The sequence below is a fragment of the Polypterus senegalus genome, chromosome 4 (genome assembly GCF_016835505.1).
Source record: "Polypterus senegalus isolate Bchr_013 chromosome 4, ASM1683550v1, whole genome shotgun sequence".
In the NCBI taxonomy this organism is placed as follows: Eukaryota; Metazoa; Chordata; class Cladistia; order Polypteriformes; family Polypteridae; genus Polypterus; species Polypterus senegalus.
The window spans coordinates 62,326,285-62,348,532 of NC_053157.1; the positions used below are offsets into that span (position 1 = coordinate 62,326,285).

A 22,248-nucleotide genomic window follows, 5' to 3' on the forward strand; every position below is an offset into this window, starting at 1 on the left:
CTCCGCTGCGAAGAGCAGGTATTTTGCTAGTTTTAAATAAATTGAAGATTCAAGTTATAATACAGTGTACAAGATAATTTATGGTTTTTCAGTCTCAACATTTTATCATATAAGCTAAAGAAGCTATCACGTAGCATTTTGTAATACTGTTTAGTTAGCAAGGAACTACTGAAAATTAACAGAGGCTAACTTCTACATTTCACCTGTTGTGGTTTAATTTTGTTCACTGATCAAAACTTCACGGGTTTGAGACCAGACGAGTCCGTTTTGAGAAGGGAGCTGCTCTTATTCTTACTATCTTAGAATAAAAACATACATTTGATTTCAGTCTGTAACAGCCGGTGTAAATGTATTGTGGCAGTAGGGGGCACTAGTGCTCCCTAGAACCCTCAGGTATAACTCCAGACACCAGGTAAAAGTCCAAGACTCTTTATTGTTTAATAACAATGTGCACAAAGCACCCTCCACACTACTCATTCAAAACAAAAACAACACTATTCTCTCCAACAATAAACTCTCCTCCTCGCCCAGACACTTGTTCCTCTACCTCCCAGCTCAGCTTGTCGTCTGGACTGAGGCACCGCCCTTTTATAGCCCCTGATCTGGAGGTGTTCCTGTCCCAACAGTCCACAGTTCCTTATTCCTTCCGGGTCAGGGCAGTTAGTCCTTTACTTCAACCCGGGAGCACGTCGTTCCTTCCCGTCACATGACTGTGATGTACTCCCGGGTCATAAGGCACAAAAGAGCCCATAAGCCCCCCCACAGCGACTCCTGGTGGCCCCCAAGGTATCCAGCGGGGCACGATCCTGCTGTCGGGAGAGCTCCTCCTGGCGCCTGGGGTGAGGGCCGGAGCACGAAGCCGGCAGTCCTCCACAGTATGATACTTGTAAAGGTTAGCTTTTTTTTTTTTTATTCAGTTTTATTCTCTCAGTCGCATTCACGAACCAACCATCCACTAACATTTGACAATGTTGTTTTCACATAAAGAAGTGCTATAACAGAGGTGAACTCAGATCATAGCAACGGTTCTGCATTGGAGAAAGAATGCACTTTTGCCGACGCTGTACTTTGTATATGTAAGTAAGTAAAAAAATAAAGGTAAATGAGTAAATAACATTCGATCTGGCTTTTATGTAAGTAACATATAAATGTTAGTGTTTTGGGCACATGCACCGTCCAGATCTAAACACTAGCGTGGAGAGTTGCTTGCGTACTGAAGAGTCTATACCTGAAGGTGGAAGCTGTCGTACTTTGTATATAAGAGCCAGATCGAATGTTATTTACTTATTTACCTTTAGTTATTTACTTACTTACTTCCTACAGCGTAAAGTCACAAGTAGACTGCAGAGCTTTCTGTGTACATATACAAAGTATAGCAACGGCAAAAGTGCATTCTTTCCCCGATGCAGACCCATCGCCATGATCTGAGTTCACCACTGTTATAGTGCGTCTTTATGTGAAAAGAGCAGTGTCAACAGCAGTGTCAAATTCAGGGAGGGAGGTGCAATCGTGAACGCGACAGAGAATAAAACTGAATAAAAAAAAACAAAGCTAACATTTACAAGTATCATACATTTACACCAGCTGTTACAGACTGAAATCATACATACTGTATGTTTTTATTCTAGTAAGAATAAGAGCAGCTCACTTCTCAAAACTGACTCGTCCGTTCTTGAACCCGTGGAGTTTTGATTATCAGTCAACAGTTGATACCGATGCCACCGAAGCGATCGTAGCAAATGCTTGTCGATGTCGCACCCTAACGCAGGTTGTTTTTCTGCAGTTATATTCTTGAATAGAAGCGCATTTGTTCTGTTATATTTGTACCTTTTGTGAAAGTGTTTATTTGATACTTGAACTTCAGGCTTTACACATTATACACTTCATGTCTACATTTTGTCAATTATTACTAAAACATGAAAAACATTTCTGTTTTAACGATATGTTTACATAGAATTATGTAGACACAGAACATACATTAAATGCATGTGTTCCAAATAACGATATAGTATTCATAAAAGGTGTCATTTTGCTTGACTTCTCACTCTATACAACTCTAAGCAACTGACACACAGGTAAACAGACTTGAGCTGAGAAAACTGTGTAGCGGTGGGGGATGTGATAGTAGGCTGCTTGCTGCTTATTGACACATTTACAGGACAAAAGACGCTGTCGGAGAGGAGCAAAGCGATTTAAAGTGGTACGGATCTACGAGTTTTTTCGTAGGCTCTGGTAATTCTAGTGTTAACAAAATCTCTCAATAATGTAGAAAACACTTTACTGAAACATCTTAACTTCAAATTCATATAATAACCTCTTAAAACAAATTTGGAAGCAGGAATAGTAAATATGTTTACTTATATATTGCTCTTACTTTTTACACTAAATTGCTAACATTTTTTAATAAACATTTTCAAGTTTACCATGTGTTTGTTCATTCTTTTAAAAGTTCTTTTTCTTTTTCTGTCTCCCCTGCTTGAATAATTTAAGACAGTGCTCTGGTTAAAGAAAAACCACCAAAACGAATAGCTAAGCTAACTAAATTGATGCTTATATGGTGAAACTGATGTTAAATTTGCATACAATAGCTCTAGTTGGAGTTACATTCTTGGCTATCACTGTTTAGTGAACAATGAGACAAAGAAGACTCTTTCCTTTTTAATAAATACTTCATTTTAAGTATGCTCAAGAAAATGAACAGATACAGGCTTTCTGTATTAGATTAAGAATCAAATGGCTTCAAATACCTCTTCATCTCCTGTTGATCTCTGAACTTCTTCATATGGTGGTGGTGGATCCAAAGGACAAAACACCTCAACCCCTTTAATCCTGGCTCCATAAATGTGTGGAAGTGGAATAACACCAGTGCCAAGCAGCCTAGTAAAGGAAACATAAAGAGTACACTATTCCATTTGAATATTTCAGATATTCATTGCAGATTAAGCAAAACTAAATTTGTAATTCAGAATTTCAGCAAAAGACTTATGTTATTAAGCTAAACCTACAAATCACTCTTGCATAACTAGTTTAATGTTGGAACTGTATAAGCTTAACATAAATATCAAAATTCTAAAACTGAAAACTTTTTACAAAAAATTACTATAAAAAATCTGCAGAGAGATAATGGTCAGAGGGTAAACTATATAATTGTAGATCACATTTTTACACATCATTTTCTAATTATAGAATTGTTAACATTGACTTAGTCCAAGGTGAGAGAGGCCTACAAATTCATGGACGCTGTTGTGATGTTTATTTGTTTTATGGATGAAAACACTGTGCTATATATTACTGCAACTTGTGCTGCTATAAAAGCTTAGCATAAATTCTAAAATGTTCCCTTTACTACGTATGACTTTGTCTCACTTTTGCTATGTACCCTTGTTTTTTTTTCTGTTGCTGCTGTATTTGATTTTAGTAGCTCATTTTGTCTGTTCATGTTAGTTCATGTCAGTTATACTTCCTGGCACCTCCAGGCATCTGTCAAAGCTTTATTTTTGGATTTTATTTGTGGTTCTGTGGCTCTGATTAGTTTTCATGTTTCATTCTGTATCACAAGCTTGCTTACATTATAAAAGTCTCTGTGTCGTTGCATGCTATTAATGGTGCTATATAAAATAAATATTGATTGATTCATTGACTAATTGATTTAAAATAAACCAATGACTTCCTCAGAAAGTATACCAATAGAAGATGGGTTTAATGTGTTATTAAATATATACCTGCGTGCAAGCTGTGGGGTATATGAGTAAAAAGTAGAAAAATAGGAGGGTGGAGGTGCTGGAGGAACAAACTCATCAGGGTCAGGAATTTGGTTTCTTTCTTCTACTTCCTCCACAGCCAGGCGGGGTTCTTCCTATTAAGGAAATTAACTCACTTTTGGAAATGTGTTTTTAATACAAGCCAAAACAAATCTGCATTCTTAATTTCACTCACCAGGCAAGGTCGTCTTGTTCTGAATATCTGTAGATATAACAGTGTAGCTGCTACCATGCACACTGCCGTGCTTAAAGCATTTAAGGCACACAGTCCAAAAAGCACTTTCTACAAAACACCAGAAAACTGAAAATGTACATGTTCTATTTTGTTTCTCAAATCAGACAAACTGGAAATTCAAAGAAATTAATTCCTTTGGATGTCATAACTAGACATTTAATATGCTATAACCATAAGATGGTGACCTAACGTATAGAATTATTCCAATATTTTATAGTTTTACAGTTAAGTCAAAATATAAATAATGGTTGTACAAATAAATATGCTAGCTCTAAATCAGTATTCAAAAAAAACATTGATAAAAGAACATAAAAATGACCGGTATTTGGTCAAAACCATTTAAACTATTTTATACTTGAATATTAAAATATCAAAAGCCTAAATCCATTTCTGATAAGAATTTGTTGTCTGAATTATGGAATTAGGAATTATGTACCAAGGAAGTGTGGCCTGGTATGATGATTACAAAACATAAACTCTGCACAACTGGAATCAGACTGAAGAGTTGGCAGTAGTTTCAAATAAATATGTCCCATCTCGTCTTATACACTGCAACTGATTATAAACTAAAAGGACTACGCAATGAATAATCAAATTGTGTTCCTTTTTTGTTCATGCAAATATGCATTTTCTTTTTATACCTTCAAAAGGATGTGCACAGTACTGCAAGAATGAGTTCTGAACAACTTTAATAGTTTATCATCTGTACATTTAGCACTCTGGGTATCTTCACAGCACATGCAAATTGCATTATCTTCACTCTAAATAAATGAAATATGAAAAACTTTTATTAAGGCCAGCAAATACTGAGCTTTCAGCATAATGTTCAAATGTAAAAACAAGTTGTATTGCTTTTAACAGGGGGTGCAGAGAAACTGTTATGTGTAACCAAATATGATTGTTTAAATCTTGATCTGCCTAAGTGCCTAAACCAAATGATTTTTAATGAAATTGTTGTTGAAACAGTAGAGCAAGTAAAATAAGGGCTACTAAATACATTTATGAAAAATTATCCAGATATTGTCAACATTTCGTTAATTCTTAATACTGTCTTTTCACAAGGAAAACATGCATATAAATTGGTACATCATAAATTAGAAATTTATTCTGACTTAGATAACTTTGAAAAGGTAAGTCAATTTAGTTTATTGATCTGAATAGTCTAAATAAAACATAGATGATATATGGAGTTATATAAGTGAGAAAAAGAGAAAATAGCACCCCCAGTTATTCACTAAAGAGAGCACAAAATCTAACATGAAATTTTTGTTCTAGAATATAACATCACAAAAGATGAAAAATGGTTAAAATCACACTTTCAATTCATGAATATGAGCAGTGCACACCACAGTGCTCTCATTTTCTGTCTGTCAATGTCTCTATTATGCTTGTTTTTTTCTGAATAATAAGAACTAGCAGTGTTTTTAAAGTTTGTTTCACAATAAATGTAGTGAATAATAAATACTTTTTTTAAAGCAAAAAGTAATCATTTAAAGAAGATTCATCAAACTTTTAACTAAATTAATAATTTATATCCTTACATCTTTTCTTCCAGCAATGCATTATTGTGGTCAGGGCTGAGGGAAACCAGAGGAAAAACAGTGCTTTTCAGTTCAGTTAAAACGTTAACTGCTCCCAGAGAAATGTGCCATATTTCAGCTTACCACTAACATTTATTTTCCCTTTGTAAGCTGCAACAGAAAACTCATATGCACAGAAATATACTGGTTTTCATGTAAAGAATAAAATTTGGTAATTAAATTACTTTGGTGACATCCTATAATAACCCAGTAAACCATTTAATTTATACAAGTGGTTTTCAGATTCATTCAAGGTGGACTCAATGGCTGCAGGGTTTCATTTCATCTGATATCACAACCATACATTTCCAAAAAAAATTGTAAATATTTTCATTATTTGTTACATCTTTAAATGCTTATGTTTTGTTGGCCATTTCTTTTTTATTCACTGCTTTCTGTAGTGTTCGAGCCCTTAAATGTATCTGACAGCTGATGACTAGCAATGAGCAATGCAGACACCAGGGCAAACAACATGGAATGCCAAGGATAAGCAGTTACTTTACTGCTATTTTCATCCGCCTGCTCATTAAGAAACATTTCTAGCAAATGAGCAGACAAGTGAAAATGGCACTGACATTATTTCTCGGCTTTATCATGCAGTGTTGTCAACATTTGGATATAATGAAAGCAGCAAACTGTATAGGAAAGTGAGAACAAAAGGAAAGCTGCAAAGGAAACATAACCATTTAAGGTTTTGGCAAAAATACAAAAGACGGCTTAGTAAACAATTAAAAGTAAAAATGATGAATTGAGTGTAAAATTGACTGAAATAGTGGGATTCACTCATTTATACTGTTAATTTGTATGTGTTTTGCATAGTGATAGGCTCAATTACTAAAGGATTAAATGACATTTTTGTGAAATGTATTTGTATTTTCCTTAGTGAGAGTTAAAACAGATTATTCATTCACCAAATTTAACAGTTTTACAGAATGTTCTTATAAAAAGCAATAATTACACTTGTTTCCTTTTCCTTCTTACCATATAACAGTTGGACATACTGGAAACAAATTGGGCTCCTTGGCAGCAGAGGACAACTCCAGCCAAGTTGAGGATAACACACACAACTGACAGCAACACAAAAAGATTTACCTACAAAAGAAATGACATACTACAGAAACAGCAAACATGCTTCTAAGCAAATCTGAGATGGACTATGAACACTAGGTGTATGCCGCAAGCTCTGACAATTATTGTAAATTTATTTAAGGAGTCTGAAAGTGCATTAGATTACATAAATACAAGACTGGTAAAATACAAAGAAATGATCAAAATCAAAACAATTTCACACTTTTATACATATCAGTTAAGTTCATTTAACACTAGAATAACCAAAGCCTACTCAAAATGGTAAATTTGGGAGGCAGCTGGTATCGAACCAGCGAGCTCTTGATTAGGAGGAAGCAGCCCTTACTACTGCACCACACAAGCTGCCATATCAATAATCTACCCTAACCTGCTTTCTTTTTCTTCAGTTATGTTCTTGAATAAAAGTGCATTTGTTTTGTTATACTTGTATCTTTCATGTCTACATTTTGTCAATTATTACTAAAACATGAAAAATGTTTCTGTTTTAAAGATGTGTTTACATTGATTGTTGGGGAGACAGCTGAAATTCCCAGACACCATTACCATGACCATGCTCTGGCCTGACATGGTTCTTGTGTCACAAGTATCGAGGCAAGTGATCCTACAGGAACTGACTATACCCTGGGAAGACCAGATGGGAGAGGCATTTAAGAGGAAGAAAGCTAAGTATGAGGAGTTTGTAAGCGAATGATGAAGCAGGGGATGGAAGGCCCGTTGCTATCCCTTTAAGGATTTGCTGGTCACTCGCACTGCAGGGCCCTCAAAGAGCTGGGGATCAGGGGACTGCACAATAAGAGAGCCATCACGGACATCAGTGATGAAGCTGAGAAAGCATCAAAACGGCTGTGGATCAAAAAGATACAAGTCGGGGGCTGATCACCCCTGGCTGGGTCACCTGGGCAAGGGTGTATGATGTTGAAAGACCTGAAATACCTGATGACCCCAGGTTACATCTCTGATGATGTGTATAGGTTGCACTGTAAGAAGTGTGTTAAATCATTAACCTGCTGGCCAAAAATACTTCGGCAAGTACTGATTCAGCACAATTATTTTGAGATACTGTCAGAGGAATGGTTTGCTGTTTTCAGGGTGGCAAATACCTGGCTTTTGGCCTTCAATGCTACAATTTACATTAGCACTAGTGTAACAATTTAAACATGCTGACAGTAGATTTAAACAAAAACTCTAAATTAGGCAAGAAAAACACTAAGCAGCATTTTGACGATGTTCATGAAGGAAAGAAGCAATGGAACAGGTACTTAAACAGCTCACAGCTCTTCTCTAAACAGTCACTCCCACATTGTAATAGTAGATGTGATATAATTTTGACAGTGTTGCCAAAGGGAGTGGCATGCTCTTGGACTGGGGAAAAATGTGGACTCATGAACATAAACAGTTGAATGAAGGTATTATTTTGATTACGTTAATATACAGTATTACTTGATTATGTGTATCCCACATGTCCACCGTGCATTTTTTTAAATAACTATTTAAACAAATACAGAAAATATTTCATTTCTTCTATGTTGATTCAGGGCTATAATAATATTTTTATTACTTAAATAATCATATTGTGCAATTTGTTTCTTTTTTTAAATCTATAAAGAAGCATAGTACAAAACATTCTTCAAATCATAGCAACATTCTACAGCTTATACAGCCTCCAATAATTACAAACAAGGGGTGCAGTATGGAAATAAATTTTAAAAAAGAAAATATATGAATTTGGGTAAAAATGTAAACAAAAAGTAATCTAATGCTTGGCTAATTTACCATTAAAAGCAAAATTAAGAATATTAACAAAAATTACAGATGAACTTGTAGCAACAAAAGAAGATACATTTTAAATAAGTGAATTGTCTTCAACCAAGAAAAAAGTAAAATTTCTTAGATAAAAATTATTGAGAAAATATTTTTAGAAGCTAATATGCAATGTCAATTAACTGCAACACTTAGACTAGCAAATAAAATAAGTGAGGTTAAGCACACACACATAGTAATATTTAAAACACACTACAGTGATTTAGGAAAACTGTAACATTTTCTAGTCATTTGAAAGATGCCTCATTCAGTATAACAGCTGTAATTATTCCACGTCAGAAATAAAAACATGAATTGCTTTCTATTACATCACAATGACGTGTATGTTTACTGTAGAAGCTGGCAATAATCTCTCTCCTTCAGGAAGCTATTCATATTTCAGGTTCAACCACATTGATTCTTCTTCACCAGAGGTTCCTGTTTAATGCAGTCTCAGATTGAAATCAAAGCACTTTCAAGTCATTTTCATTTCTGTTCCCGTCCTCATGGTCTTCTTCTAATAACTACAACATTCAACTTCATCTTTGGCATCCTTTTTCATGCGTCTATCGTTTTTTGTGTAAAGACAAACTTTCTAGCACTTGTGTGAAATTTTAAAGTAATAGCTGGGGTCCACTTCCCTTCAGAATTTTAAAAACTAAATCATGTCATCTCGTAATCTCCATTTGCTCATAGCTCATACCAATTAGTCCCAGACTAAGTCTAGTAGCTCTTATATGGACTTTCTCTAGCATAGCTATGTTCTTTTTTTACTATGGTGACCAAACCTGTGCACAATAGTCCAGGTAAGGCCTTATTAATAAAGATTAGCATAGCATCCATTGACTTGTACTCTACACATTGTGTTACAGTATATAGCTTCCTGATATTACAGAAGGTAGTACTTTCTCAATCCTTTTAGCTAGTACTTTGGAGAGTATCTTAATATCATTATTCGGAAGTGAAATTGGTCTGTATGATGCACATTGTAATAAGTCTTTATTTTGCTTAGTAAAGACAGGAATTAATGCTTGGGGAAAAGTTTGAGGTAGAATTTTATTGTCTCTGTAAATGTTATTAATAAAAGGGGAGCTAGCTTAATTCAGAATTTTTTATAAAATTCAGCAGGGTAGCCATCAGGGCCTGCTGCGTTCCCACCCTGAAGTGAGTTTATAGCATCTAGTAATTCTGATAGTGCCAGAGATTTAAGCAATTCCTCTGCACTGAGAGTATCTATTTGTGGTATCTGTAATGCATTCAGAAATGCATTAGATTGTGTCTGTCTTCTTTAAACTCAGTAATATATAAGGGCTTCTAGTAGTCTCTAAATGTATGCATTATATTTTTATGGTCAATGATGTTGTCTCCGTCTGTGTTGGTGATTGCTGGGATTGCATTGCGAACTTCCTGCTTGTGGATTTGTTGAGCTAAGATCTTATTAGTTTTCTCTCCATATTCATAGTTATGATGGCTTGATTTAAAAATGAGTTGTTCTGTTTTTCTATTTGTCAAGAGGTTGAGTGCCTCATTTGGACGCTTGGCATGTTCTTGATCTATTCTAGTAATTTCACTGATTACCTTTGATGCCTTCTTGGTTTCCAATTTCCTTCTGTGGAAAAGATAGGAGATAATGTGTGCTCTTAAGATAGCCTTCAGGGGTTCCCAGAGTATTGCTACAGAAACCTCTGAGTATATATTTGTCTCTAAAAAATCGATTTGATTGGACATCAATTCTGTAGGGCATAGTGAGTTTAGCTCCATGATGAAAGGGGCATGGTCGGAGATAATAATAGCATTATACTTACAAGATTTAATCGTAGGCAAGAAATTGTTATCTATAAAGAAATAATCAATTCTTGGGTAGCAGTGATGCACTGGTGAGTAGAAGGAATATGCTCTTGAGTTTGGGTTTAGAAATCTCCAGGGGTCTGATAAGTTGTGATCAGTTACAAACTGTTGTGGAAGTTCAGCCCTTGAACACAAAGAGACACAACACCAGATGTCCACAAAAACATATTTTAATCCTTCTTTTGCCTAGTATAGCACCACACAATGTATAAATCAGCCAAATACTCAGTCCCTTCTTTCTTTCTCTTTCTCTTCTTCTCTTTCTGCCGCCCCAACTCCGGCTTGGCTAATGGAGTGAGGTGGCCCCTTTTATAATGCCCTGGATGTGCTCCAGGTGCTTCATGACGATCTTCTGGCAGCACTTCCGAGTGTGGCGGAAGTGCTGCAATCCAGAGCTCCACAAATTTCCGGGCGCCCCCTAGAGGTGTCCACGTGCCCCAACAGGGTTGAGCTTTTAAGCTCTGATCCCATGGCCCCAATACAGACCAGGGCGGCTGCCCTCTCATGGTCCAGGGGAGAGGTACTGTCCCTCTCCCGGTCCTTCCAGGCGTCCCGGCTGGGCAGGATACCCAGCAGTCCGCCACACTGCGTAATTGTCTTTGCAATGTTAGATCTCATCGCCCATGTGGTAGGACACCTATCTAGATCTGGATTTAAAACACAATTAAAGTCCCCAGCCATTGGGAATGGATGCAAATACGTTTTGGATAAAGTCCCTATCATCTACAGTGGGTGCATACATATTTATCAAAATCACTTTACAGTTAAATAAATTACCCATGACAATCACATATCTCCCTTCAGGATCAGATACTATATCTGATACTACAAATGAGATAAGAACCTCAGTTCACGAACGTCTCGGTACACGTACAAATCGGTTTACGACCAAAAAGTTCGGCAAACTTTTGCCTCGGTTCACGACCACACACTCGGTATACGAACAAGCCAGTTTCCCTTTCGGTTTGTACATGCTCAGTCTCTTCCTGTGCATTTTCTGTGCAGCGAGCAAGAGAGAGAGAGAGCGTGACACACACACAGGCGCGAGCGAGACACACACACACACACACACACTCAGAGGCGCGTGAGAGAGACACACACACACACAGGCGCGCAAGACAGAGGCACACACACAGGCGCTCCAGGCTCACGAAAGAGACACACGCACACATGAAAGAGAGAGAGAGCGAACGAGAGAGCGAGAGAGGGAAGGCTGGAGACATAAGGAAGAAAAGGCTTGTTTTTGTTTTCAGTTCTGTTTACAGCGATCGGTTCATAGCGTGCATTGTTATTTTTCTTGGTGATTTATTAAATTACAGATTTTTCAAATGTTCTTTTTTTTCCCTGTGCTTAAAACTCATTTAAAAAAAAAGTGTTTTTAGCGAGCGGCTCCTAGCACTATAGCGCAAACTATTGCAGTGTTAGTTTTCTCTGTTGTTCAAGGTTTTCTCAGTGTTATTCAATGTTTTTACATTTAGTTTACTATTATGCTGTACATTCTACGGTATAATTAACTATATTTGTGCTTAAAAACAAAAAAAATATATATTTACATACAGTTTGTATGGTCTGGAGCGGATTAATTGTATTTACATACAATCCTATGGTGGAAATTGCTTCGGTTCACGACCAAATCGGTTTACGACCAGAGTTTTGGAACGAATTATGGTCGTGAACCAAGGTTCCACTGTACAAAAATTCCCACACCTCTAGTTTTCTATGTATAGCTGGAATGGAATATTTGACCAGTTCAGTCTCTGTGTAGCCGAGACTGATCCTTACATAATAAGTGGGTCTCCTGTAAAAATACTATTTTAGCATTTAGACCTGTTAGGTAAGAGAATACTTTCTTTCTCTTTATTTCGAGATTCAGACCTTTAACATTCCAGCTCACAAAGTTGTTCAATTTTTTTAATAATTTCTTCCATTCATCCATTTTTTTCAACCATTCTCATATATGTCTGAATTAATTCTGTTTTCTGACTTTATCAGTTACACATGCTAGTCCAGGTTTTTTGTTAATATCTCCATTTTTTTCTGTTTCTCAGCTTCATTTTACACAGTCACCTTAGCATTCTCATCTCTTATTTGTTCAGCAGTATTTGCCCTCATTGTCCATGCTTCAGATCCACTTTTTATAACTTAGATTTTAAATTTAATGGCAATTTCTTGTCACACATCACCAATGACACTTCCCTCCATTGATTTCACCCAGAATTAATTGTTCATTTTATATCCTCTTTACATCATCCACTTGCTGCTATAAAGGTATTTAAAACTATCCACTTACTTCAGCACAGTGCCAGATACTGGCTTAATAAACATGATACTTCATTTTATTGCAAACCATTACTTCTGTCTTCTATAAATTTATTTGTAATTATTTTTCTCCAGTTAGCTCTGTCATCTAATGATAGACTCTCCCGAGGTTTCATCTTCAATAGCTAGGGCATATGCTTAAAGTATATCCCAAGAAGTATCTCTCCTAAAATCTTCACTGACTGTATCTTTTACTATTATAAATATTACTGGGCTTAAACATGAGCCATGGTGTACACTACCCTTTATTTCAATCAATATTATCCATATAAGTTCTAACAATGTTAACTGTCAATCATAGATTTTATCATTCACACAAATCATCTTTTCCAATACTCCAGTACAACATTTCTCTTGCTATTCTATCGAATGCCTTTTCTAAAGCAATATATGGCCAGTACCATTTTCCCTTTAAGTATCTTTTGTTGTATTCTCTAATTGATAAAAATGACAAGTATCATGCCCTGTCCTAACAGGAAGTCAAACTCTTTGGCATTAATCTGTATACACTCTCTAATCTTTGTTTCAATTACTTGTTCACGGAACTTTAACACTATATCCAATAGCTTTTTTCTACTATTAACATTATCTTCTTCCCCTGTTACTATCTCACTTTTTAAATCATTTTCAATACTCCAAAAATCATTAAATATTTTATGCAACCATCTTATTTCTTTTTCCCCCAAGATCCTCATCATCTCTAATGTCTCTCTATTATAAAAAAAAAATCTTGGGAGGGAGACGAGGGAGATGAGACATGTTCTTCTCAGAAGACACTTTGAAGTCCTGCAAGACTACGTGCATGACACGCCCTACTTACAAACAAATTCTCTGAGACAATTTAACGTCCCACGAGACAAACAAGTGAGATAAAAGGACAGGTGCTGTACAGACTTTTAAATGATCGACACGCAGTGCGACATGCAGATCACGCAGCATGGCATAAGCAGTAGCTGGCTTAAAGGAGAGCTGCTGTAAAGGCTTTTAAATGATTGTAGAGTAGCAGGGGGGCCGGGGGGTAACTCATTCACTACAGCTTTATTACTGTCAAATATCAAGAAATAAACAATTCATGAAAATGAATGAAATGAAAATAACAATCTCTTTAAATTGTATATCTGGATAACCAAACCCGGGGGTTGGCGAGCGAAGTGAGCAGGGGGCAGAGCCCCCTATTTATTCTTAATGATTCTGAAAATTTGTTTGATTTTACTTCCTCAATTGCTTTTCTGACTTACCGTGCACTATTCCCTATTTCAGGGCCTTCGGATGGTTATGCCTCATCCCATTTCTCCATATCATTCTGTTCATTCATTCAGCAGCCCATGAAAATAATCCTTCCAATTAATCTTCCCGAGCTCTTCATGTTTAATCAATTTATCACTATCTCATTCCTTTATAATAGCAATATGCTGCTTATCCTGCTTGCTTTTTGGTGCTTACTTTCTCAATTTTTGAAATTCTTCATTTTTTTTCTCTTGTATTTAGGTCTTCATTTAGTTTTCTGGCAGCTTCTTGTCTTGTTCTTTGCCACAGGTTTCTTGGCTAATTTGCATGTTTCTTTGTATGCTTGCTTTAAATACACATCATTCTTTTGTTAATCCCATGTTTTAAAATTGTTCATTTTTAGTTTTCATAGCTACCTGGATCTCTTCCGCCCACCACCATGTCTCTCTCTCTCTCTCTTTGGCTTCCTCTGTTCTTTAGTTCTAACAGACGTAATAACTTTCTCAGATATATTCCCAGTTCAGTTACTTAGCTTTCTCAAACTTTTTACACGCCTCATCTCAATATACTTCTGTAAATTCTGATGATAATGCACAGTTTCAAACTTCAACTGTATACAATATCCAAATAAGCCAAAGTTTTAGAACAGTACCATTACCTCACAAAGATCTGCACATGTGGCAAATTTAATCTTGTCTGTATCAATATGTTATAAAACAAAGGAAAAGTTGAAAACTTAAAATAATTACTGAGTCAGAATGAGACATAACAGAAGTTAAATCATAAAAGAACAATATGCTTCACTAACCAATTATAATTGAGCAGAATATTGTACTGGAATTTTGTGTGGGATTTCAGAACTTGGAATCTTTATGCAAAACAAGAGTGTGTGTGTCACTGGGCAATGGACTAGTGCCTTGTGTAGGGCTGTCTACTGCTTTGCACCCAGTGCTCCCAAGAAAGGGATTTGACCCCCTGTGACCCTGAATTTGATTAAGTAGATTTTAGGAAGGTTATGTTAGGTGTTAAGTTTCATTTGTAAATTTAAACAAGAAGTAGTTGTTGGCTTCTCCATTACAATATCTAATCTCTAACACTTATGACTGATGTCCAGGTTTGGTAGGTGTATACATTTTGTAAGAACACATTTTAGATTTAAAAATTGTTATGAACCTTTATATTCTGTTTACTAAAATCATTATATGCAGCGTGCTTTATGTGTTAAGAATACTTAGGTTATGCTTTATATTCTATACTATTATCAATATAATGGGCCTTAAAATTATTTTTCTCAAAGTACACAGTATGTTAAGAAAAATTAGAACTCCTTCAAAAAATGTATGACAAAAATAACTAAGAAGCATTTGAGTATCCATCAAGTGATGTGGGAACACGCTGGCATACACCCTCCTTTCTGTTGGTTGTTATTAACCTCAAATTGTATAATATACACATAAGAAATATTAATATACAGTATATTTTTTACATAATTATGCATCTTCTGATAAACAGTAATTAATGTTAAGATTCAGATAGATATGCACTATGGATATTCTCTGCATGCCATTTTTTATTTATTATATTATTATTATCCTTTAATATTTTCATAATTAAGTGTTAGCACAAACAACTTACAATAGTCTACATATTTTTCTAACATTAATGTATATAAAATGTTCCTGTTAACCTTACCAGATTTTCAACCTTCAACTTAATATTCTATTGGCTACAGAAGATGACCTAGGGATGCCATTTGATTACAAGAAAGATAACTTTAACTTTGCTTGCTTTAGATCATATATATCATTAAGTGTTGTGTACAAGCAATTTATAACTTTAGAAGAATTCACCTTCAATTTGTACAATATTATTTTAAACTAATGAATTGATGCTTCAGACTTGTCAATCTCAGGTAAGTGAAAAATATAACATTATACAACATTTCAACCTACCAACAGTAGCTGAGGTCTTTTCCATGTAGTTAAGCCAATGATTCCCGACAATATGACCTGAAAGTAAAATAAATGTTTGATACTTAACATGCCTGTATTTTAAAATCCACTTTCAATAAATATTTTGTTAAAATGCATACATTTATAAGGGATCTGTCCAATAGTTTCTTGTAATTCTCCTAGTACATATACTGCTGCATTTATAACATCCAACAAAAAACTAAAAACACTGCTAAACATTTTAAATCCGGTTCTAAGTACTTTATTAAGTAAAAATAAAGAGGAATGCACTTTCTTTTCCTGTGGCTACTACATCTTCTTCCACATCGCAAAGATGTGTATTAGTTCCAAATTGGCCCACTATATATGCGAGAGGGCTTTGCGATGGACTCAGACTTTGTTTCATTGGCTAGTAGACAACAAAGAGTTCTGTCATGATAAGAGAAGGAAATGGATAAGAGGTTATGACAGTTTCTTATGATTATGCAAATTTTGCCAGGTAAAAGGCTTTCTTACACTGTTTATGGCTTCCACTGGAAAAAATGAGCTTTCGCAAGTTGCAGTTTTTTTGGGCTTCTTTTGAAAAACACGTTATTTTGCACTATTTTGAAAACTAAAAAAAAAACATTGCACTGTTGTTCTAGGCTGAGTTTGTTTTTAGGGCAGAAATTGGTACAAATGAATAGAAGCCCATTACATGTCCAACCTGTCCCTAAACTTGGTGCTGATAGCATTGGTCCTTCATCAGATCAGACAAGTCAAAGATGTCTAAACATCTGTCAATGTAACAAGCATTATGTTGAGTCAATACAATTGCAGGTTAAAGTCCGAAGAAGTAAACATAAAAAATAATAAGACATCTATTAAGGGCACAATTAACTGGGTGAAGGACAGCCGGGTCCCATGCCCGGCAGGGACGCCCCTGCTGCTTATGTTCCGGGGGAGCCACCATGGGCAGTCCAGTATCTCCCCTGGAAAGCTTGGTGGCAGCCTCCCTGGCTGACGGTGATTCCCCAACCATCCACAGGGCTCCATGGGAGATCAAGTCCTCCACAGCCTGGTTGGGGTCTCGGATGGCTGCTAGGGGGAGCTGCATAGACTCAGCAGCCTGGCTGGATGAATCTTCAGGCCCACCTGGAGGTGCAATTAGGACCAGGGGGTCAAGCACCTGGAACACTTCCGGTTGTGTTATAAAAAGGGCCAGCCACCACCACTCAGAGAGCCAGAGTTGGGAGGAAGGAGACGAAGCTTAAGGAGGAAAAAGAAAGGTGGTAAAGAAAGGAAGAGAGCTGGTTTGTGCTTGTGTCTTGGGGACTGTGTTTGGGCTGTGTGGCACGGGGAAGACGTGTCCCACAGCTGAAGAAAAATAAAGTCTTTGTGTTTTTATACGTGCCTCCATGTCTATCTGTGTTGGGTCAGGCACCTATATAGCGCCTTTGTTACAACTGACAAAGAAGGGAAGCAATAAGATACAGAAAGAAAAAATTTACTTGCTAGTTAGTGCCAATGCCAGTCAGCAAATGGACTCAAAAAGATACTTCAAAGATGGGGAAACTGGAAAAAATGCCACAGAAAATCTTCAGTTTTAGATAAAAAATAAAACTACCAAAATTTTAAAATACTTACTGTAGAATCTTAGGCACTTTAAGTACATGCATGTCCCATAAGGAGCTGACTTTTTTACAGCTTAGAACTGCAGTAACGGTAACCAGTAAACATTATATCATGTTTTTTATGTTTATAGGCTACTTATTGTCTCTTGAACAAAATCCAGAGAAACTTCTAACTTCTTGTGCTAAACCACATGCAACACTTTGCCACTCTGTGAATGGAAATGGACTGTAAACATCTCTGGTAATCTACCTAACTAGTCTTTAGTCCAATATATTCCAGTTTCTAAATCAGCTTAGTCAATCACAGAGTCAGAAAATGGCAAAGCCTATGGGAGTACCTAAAGGAAACCCAGGCTGATACTGGGAGTATGTACAAATCTGCAAAAACTAAGATTTGAATCCAGATCTCGGAGACAATATTAGAACACTGTATTACTGTATTCTGAATAATTTGTAATAATTTTCTGTATTCTGAATTTCCCCTTGGGATTAATAAAGTATCTATCTATCTATTACCAGGCCTCCTTGTCTGATACACTAAAGAGACTGATATTTTTATTTTTGCACCAATTACATATTCTACTTTTCACAAAATCCATGAAGCAAATTTTTTATATTAAGAAATAAAATATCTTAATTTAAATCAAATTTATTTGGAACACAACAAGATGAAACTAGAGGCATGTTTTCTTAAATGTGTGCGTGCCATTTCCAACAAATACTTGAACACATCCATGTTTTTTGATTTCTCCAGTGCCTTCAACACCATCTGTTAAAAAGTAGGATCAGGGATAGGCAGGGGGATGAGCCTACTGTGCCCTGGATAATGGACTATCTATCCAGCAGACCACAGTTTGTGAGGCTAAGGGACTTTGTCTATGATTTCGATATGAACAAAACTGGAGTAGCACAGAGAACAGTCCTGTCACCCTTTACATTTCCACTGTACACCATGAACTACATGTCAACTGAAGAAATTCTCTGATGACTTTTCCCTAATGGAGTGTGTTGACAAGGGGAATGAGCCGGAGTATATGATTCAGGTATAGAAATTTATTTTTTGATGCAAAAAGAATTATTAAAAACTCAACTTTACCTGCATCAAAGAGCCATTATGCCCTGTCACTATTAACAAAGTGGATATGTAAGTGATATAATGCTTGGGGGTCCACGTCCATGAGGGTGTTAACATGCACACACAAAAGCGGAATAAGGTGAGTACCCTGGTTAAGGTAGAAACCTGGATAACTTAAAAACCCCATTTACATGTGCGAGTAGTCCATTTATAGAGTTCTCCTTTACTAAAACACCCCAATGTCATGAAAGCATGCTTTAAAAACAGATTGACCGTCATCAATGGCCACTGCGAATCCAAAAACAAGCATAGAGCCTGTGTCTCCTGAGATTATACTGCTGAGCCTAGCACTGTACATTCATCGATTTCTGGAATATTGAGACAAATTATTTCAAACAAGAGAATGAATAATGTTATCGCCTGAGCTTTTGTTTCAGGAAATTTATCTTTGTGGACACTTCCACAGTTTTGTACTTGTGGCTGATGGATGCATGCACGAATAAAAGATACAAGCAGGCTAACATAGTAAAACAGACATGCACAGAATACAAAATCCTTAACTGCAAAATGGTTCAGGGTCCACATAACCAGATGGCTCACAAAGAAATCTATGTGTATTAACCCCGTTTCTTAGAGGCCGTTATCCTGATGTCTCTAACCTGAGTAAGGGTACTTGTATATGGATTTATTTAAAACCAGGTTTCCTACGAATAAACAAACACATGTAATAACCACATTTAATGAATGCTGGACTGGTCCAGTAATTCAGAGAAACTATATACAGTAAGTAAGGGCAGAGCAGACTCTTTTTCTTAGGAAATTGTGTTTTCTTTAACGCGGGTAGTGACATCTTTTACATGCTCTACAAATCTTTGACGGCCAGTGTGATTTTCTATGATGTAGTGTGCTGGGTCAATAACATCACTTCAAGACAGGCCCACTGAATCAACAAACTAATTAAAAGGTCAGGCTCATTATCAACAAACTAATTAAAAGGTCAGGCTCATTGGCGATGGAGAGAATGAAAACAAAACAGAGGGTCATTATGAGCAATGCTGCAATCCTCTCTCTGACACTGTCATTAAGTACTTTTATCATTTTAATTATTTAACAAAAGTGAATAAATAAACACTACTACAGCAATACACCTTTTTCTATCTAAGTTTGTCTGTGGCTCCTTTCTGGTGCAGTCCAAAATGAACAATAGACTTTAAAATGTCTTGTTTTGAGTCAGTGTGGGTGCCATGGCAGTGGTATTAGATCTGGCTTCTTGCAGTGTTAAAATGGAAATACAATATCAAAATGCATGGATGGATGGATTTTAGTAAAACTGTGGTGTGCGATGGGTGTGTCAACGAGCTATCAGAGCATGATCCCAAACGACTCCTCCTGGAGAGCTGCTGCTGATTAGTGAAAGGGGAAAACAGCTTCTGTTTAGAGCAGGGGTCTCAATCTCCGGTCCTCGAAGGCTACAACGGCTGCAGGCTTTCATTCTAACCCTCTTCTTAACTAGTGACCTGTTTTTGCTGCTAATTAACTTCTTTTGAATTAATTTTCATCCATCCATTATCCAACCTGCTATATCCTAACTACAGGGTCACGGGGGTCTGCTGGAGCCAATCCCAGCCAACACAGGGCGCAAAGCAGGAATCAAACCCCGGGCAGGAATTGACTTATTTTTTAACATTTGTTCCCTTGAATTTCCTCATCATTCCTCTGAATTGCTTCATTTCTTTCCTTAAATGGCATTCAAACAGAAATGAAATGTGAAGTGAGTGAGTGAACAGCAGACCAACTAAGTCAGGGCCTCAAACTCCAACCAGTTACTTAATAAGGCGCTGAGTCTTGTTGTTAATTAAACCAATTCTTTAATTCCATGGCTAGTTGCTGCTCTCATTGTGCAATAGCAGACATTTCTAAAATTGTTGATTTTCTCTTTTCTAAGAGAGCTGTTAAAATGTTTAGGGGAATTGAGCAGATCAGCATTCCTCAGACCTTCATCTTTCTTTATTTTCGTTTGCTGGGCATGTTTTGGCTCATTTTGCATCTCATTTTTGTATGGCTGCTAATTAATAAAAAAGAAACAATTAAGGGCTCTGAGTCTTCAAGCGCAAGTCAATTAAAACTAGTTCAAAAGACTTTAACTAACAGCAACAACAGGTCACTCATTAAGAAAAGAAAAGCAACTGCGGCCCTCCAGGACCAGAATTTGAGAACCCTGCTTTAGAGACTGCAGATGTTTGATTCAGCATGGGACTAAACACCGACATGTACAGTTTCATTTCTATGTTTCCTCTCTGACTTTTCTAAATGGACTGTCATGTCCTCTCTTCCCGCACACTGACTTCCTTCTTGTCAGTTTTGTCTCACTTTCCCCTTCTTTCTAAAACTATTATTCTGCACACTGTTTCACAAGCTGATACTCTCCCTTTCACTTTCTTTCCACTCTGATGCACTTTGCTAGATTAACGTAGACACTGTATGAACAACAGTTCAAATTTGAATTCAAAAACAGTGTTAGTGACATGAAAGTAAGGGGGTTGTGTTTCCAAAGAATTTATAATGCATTCCTGTATAATAAAATTAGAAAAATAACACAAACAACACAAAATAAGCATCAGTCTATACATCCATTTTTGTAAACCTATATGATTAAATTTAATGATCACAGGAAGCCAGAGTTTACCCCATCTGATCATGATGACCCTGCAGTCTGAACTCCAAAGTTCATGTGAAAAGACAATTTCCCCTCAGGGATTAAAAGTGCATAAAAAAGCAAGGCAAGAACAACCCTGAACAAGGGTGCACTTGGACCAATTTAGATTTACTAATTAATCTTTTGGTTAAAGTGTTATTATGGAGGGTCTCGACATTATTCTTCTCCTACTCCAACCAATTGCTTAATTAGGTGCTGCTTCTTGTTGGTAATTAAACCCATTCTTTAATTCCATGGCTAGTTGCTGCTCTCATTGTGCAATAACAAACATTACTGAAATTATTGATTTTCTCTTTTCTAAGAGCGCTGTTAAAATGTTTTGGGGACCTGAGCAGATCAACATTCCTGAGACCTTCACCTTTCTTTATTTTCAGATATTGTATGATTGACAGTTTGCTGGTCTTGGTTCATTTTGTATCTCATTCTTGTTTGGCTGCTAATTAAGAAAAAAGAAACAATTAAGGGGTCTGAGTCTTCAAGAGTTAGCCAATTAAAATGAATTCAAAAAAAGTTATTTAGGAGCAAAAACAGGTCACTAATTAAGAAAAGGGTTAGAATGAAAACCTGCAGCCACTGGGGGTCCTCAAGCCCAGGAGTTGAGGACCCCTGATTAATTCTCTGAAATACTGAGGGTGTGAGCATGCAATCTCCTTCATATGTGTACTATTGTACTATTCTGCAACTATTTATAATGTATGTTGTTTAAATTGTCCTGTGTATGTGATGATGTGTTATGTCATAAACAGCTTAAGCTACCAAGTTACATTCCTGAACATTAAGTACTGGCAAATGCTTAAGATTCCTAAAAACCAAAGTCAAATTCCTTTATGCGAGTGTACTTGGCCAATAAATGTGATTCTTCCAACTTGGGTTTCCTCGAGGATTCTCCAGGCACACACGTCTGCAGCACATGATCACTCTGCTGCGCTGGGACCTTTTGTCTCAATCTTGCTCTCCTTTCATTGTTCCGACGTTTTCGCAGTTTCAGTTTCCTCCACGAGTGGCGCTGTTGCACCCCAGCTCAATCCGGCAC

At 36.6% G+C, this 22,248-nt stretch overlaps 1 protein-coding gene across 3 annotated transcripts in view; it reads right to left on the reverse strand.

Annotated features, from left to right (window-relative positions):
- Positions 1–22,248, reverse strand: part of fam189a2 (family with sequence similarity 189 member A2) — a 39,941-nt gene that overhangs the window by 16,991 nt on the left and 702 nt on the right. For all 3 annotated transcript variants that reach the window (XM_039750754.1, XM_039750755.1, XM_039750753.1), the window contains exons 2-7: positions 15,812–15,868; positions 6,558–6,668; positions 4,638–4,757; positions 3,937–4,044; positions 3,723–3,856; positions 2,748–2,877 (exon numbers count right to left, since the gene is read on the reverse strand). In XM_039750754.1, coding sequence (XP_039606688.1) covers positions 2,748–2,877; positions 3,723–3,856; positions 3,937–4,044; positions 4,638–4,757; positions 6,558–6,668; positions 15,812–15,868 — 660 coding nt within the window. The remainder of the gene's footprint in view (positions 1–2,747; positions 2,878–3,722; positions 3,857–3,936; positions 4,045–4,637; positions 4,758–6,557; positions 6,669–15,811; positions 15,869–22,248) is intronic.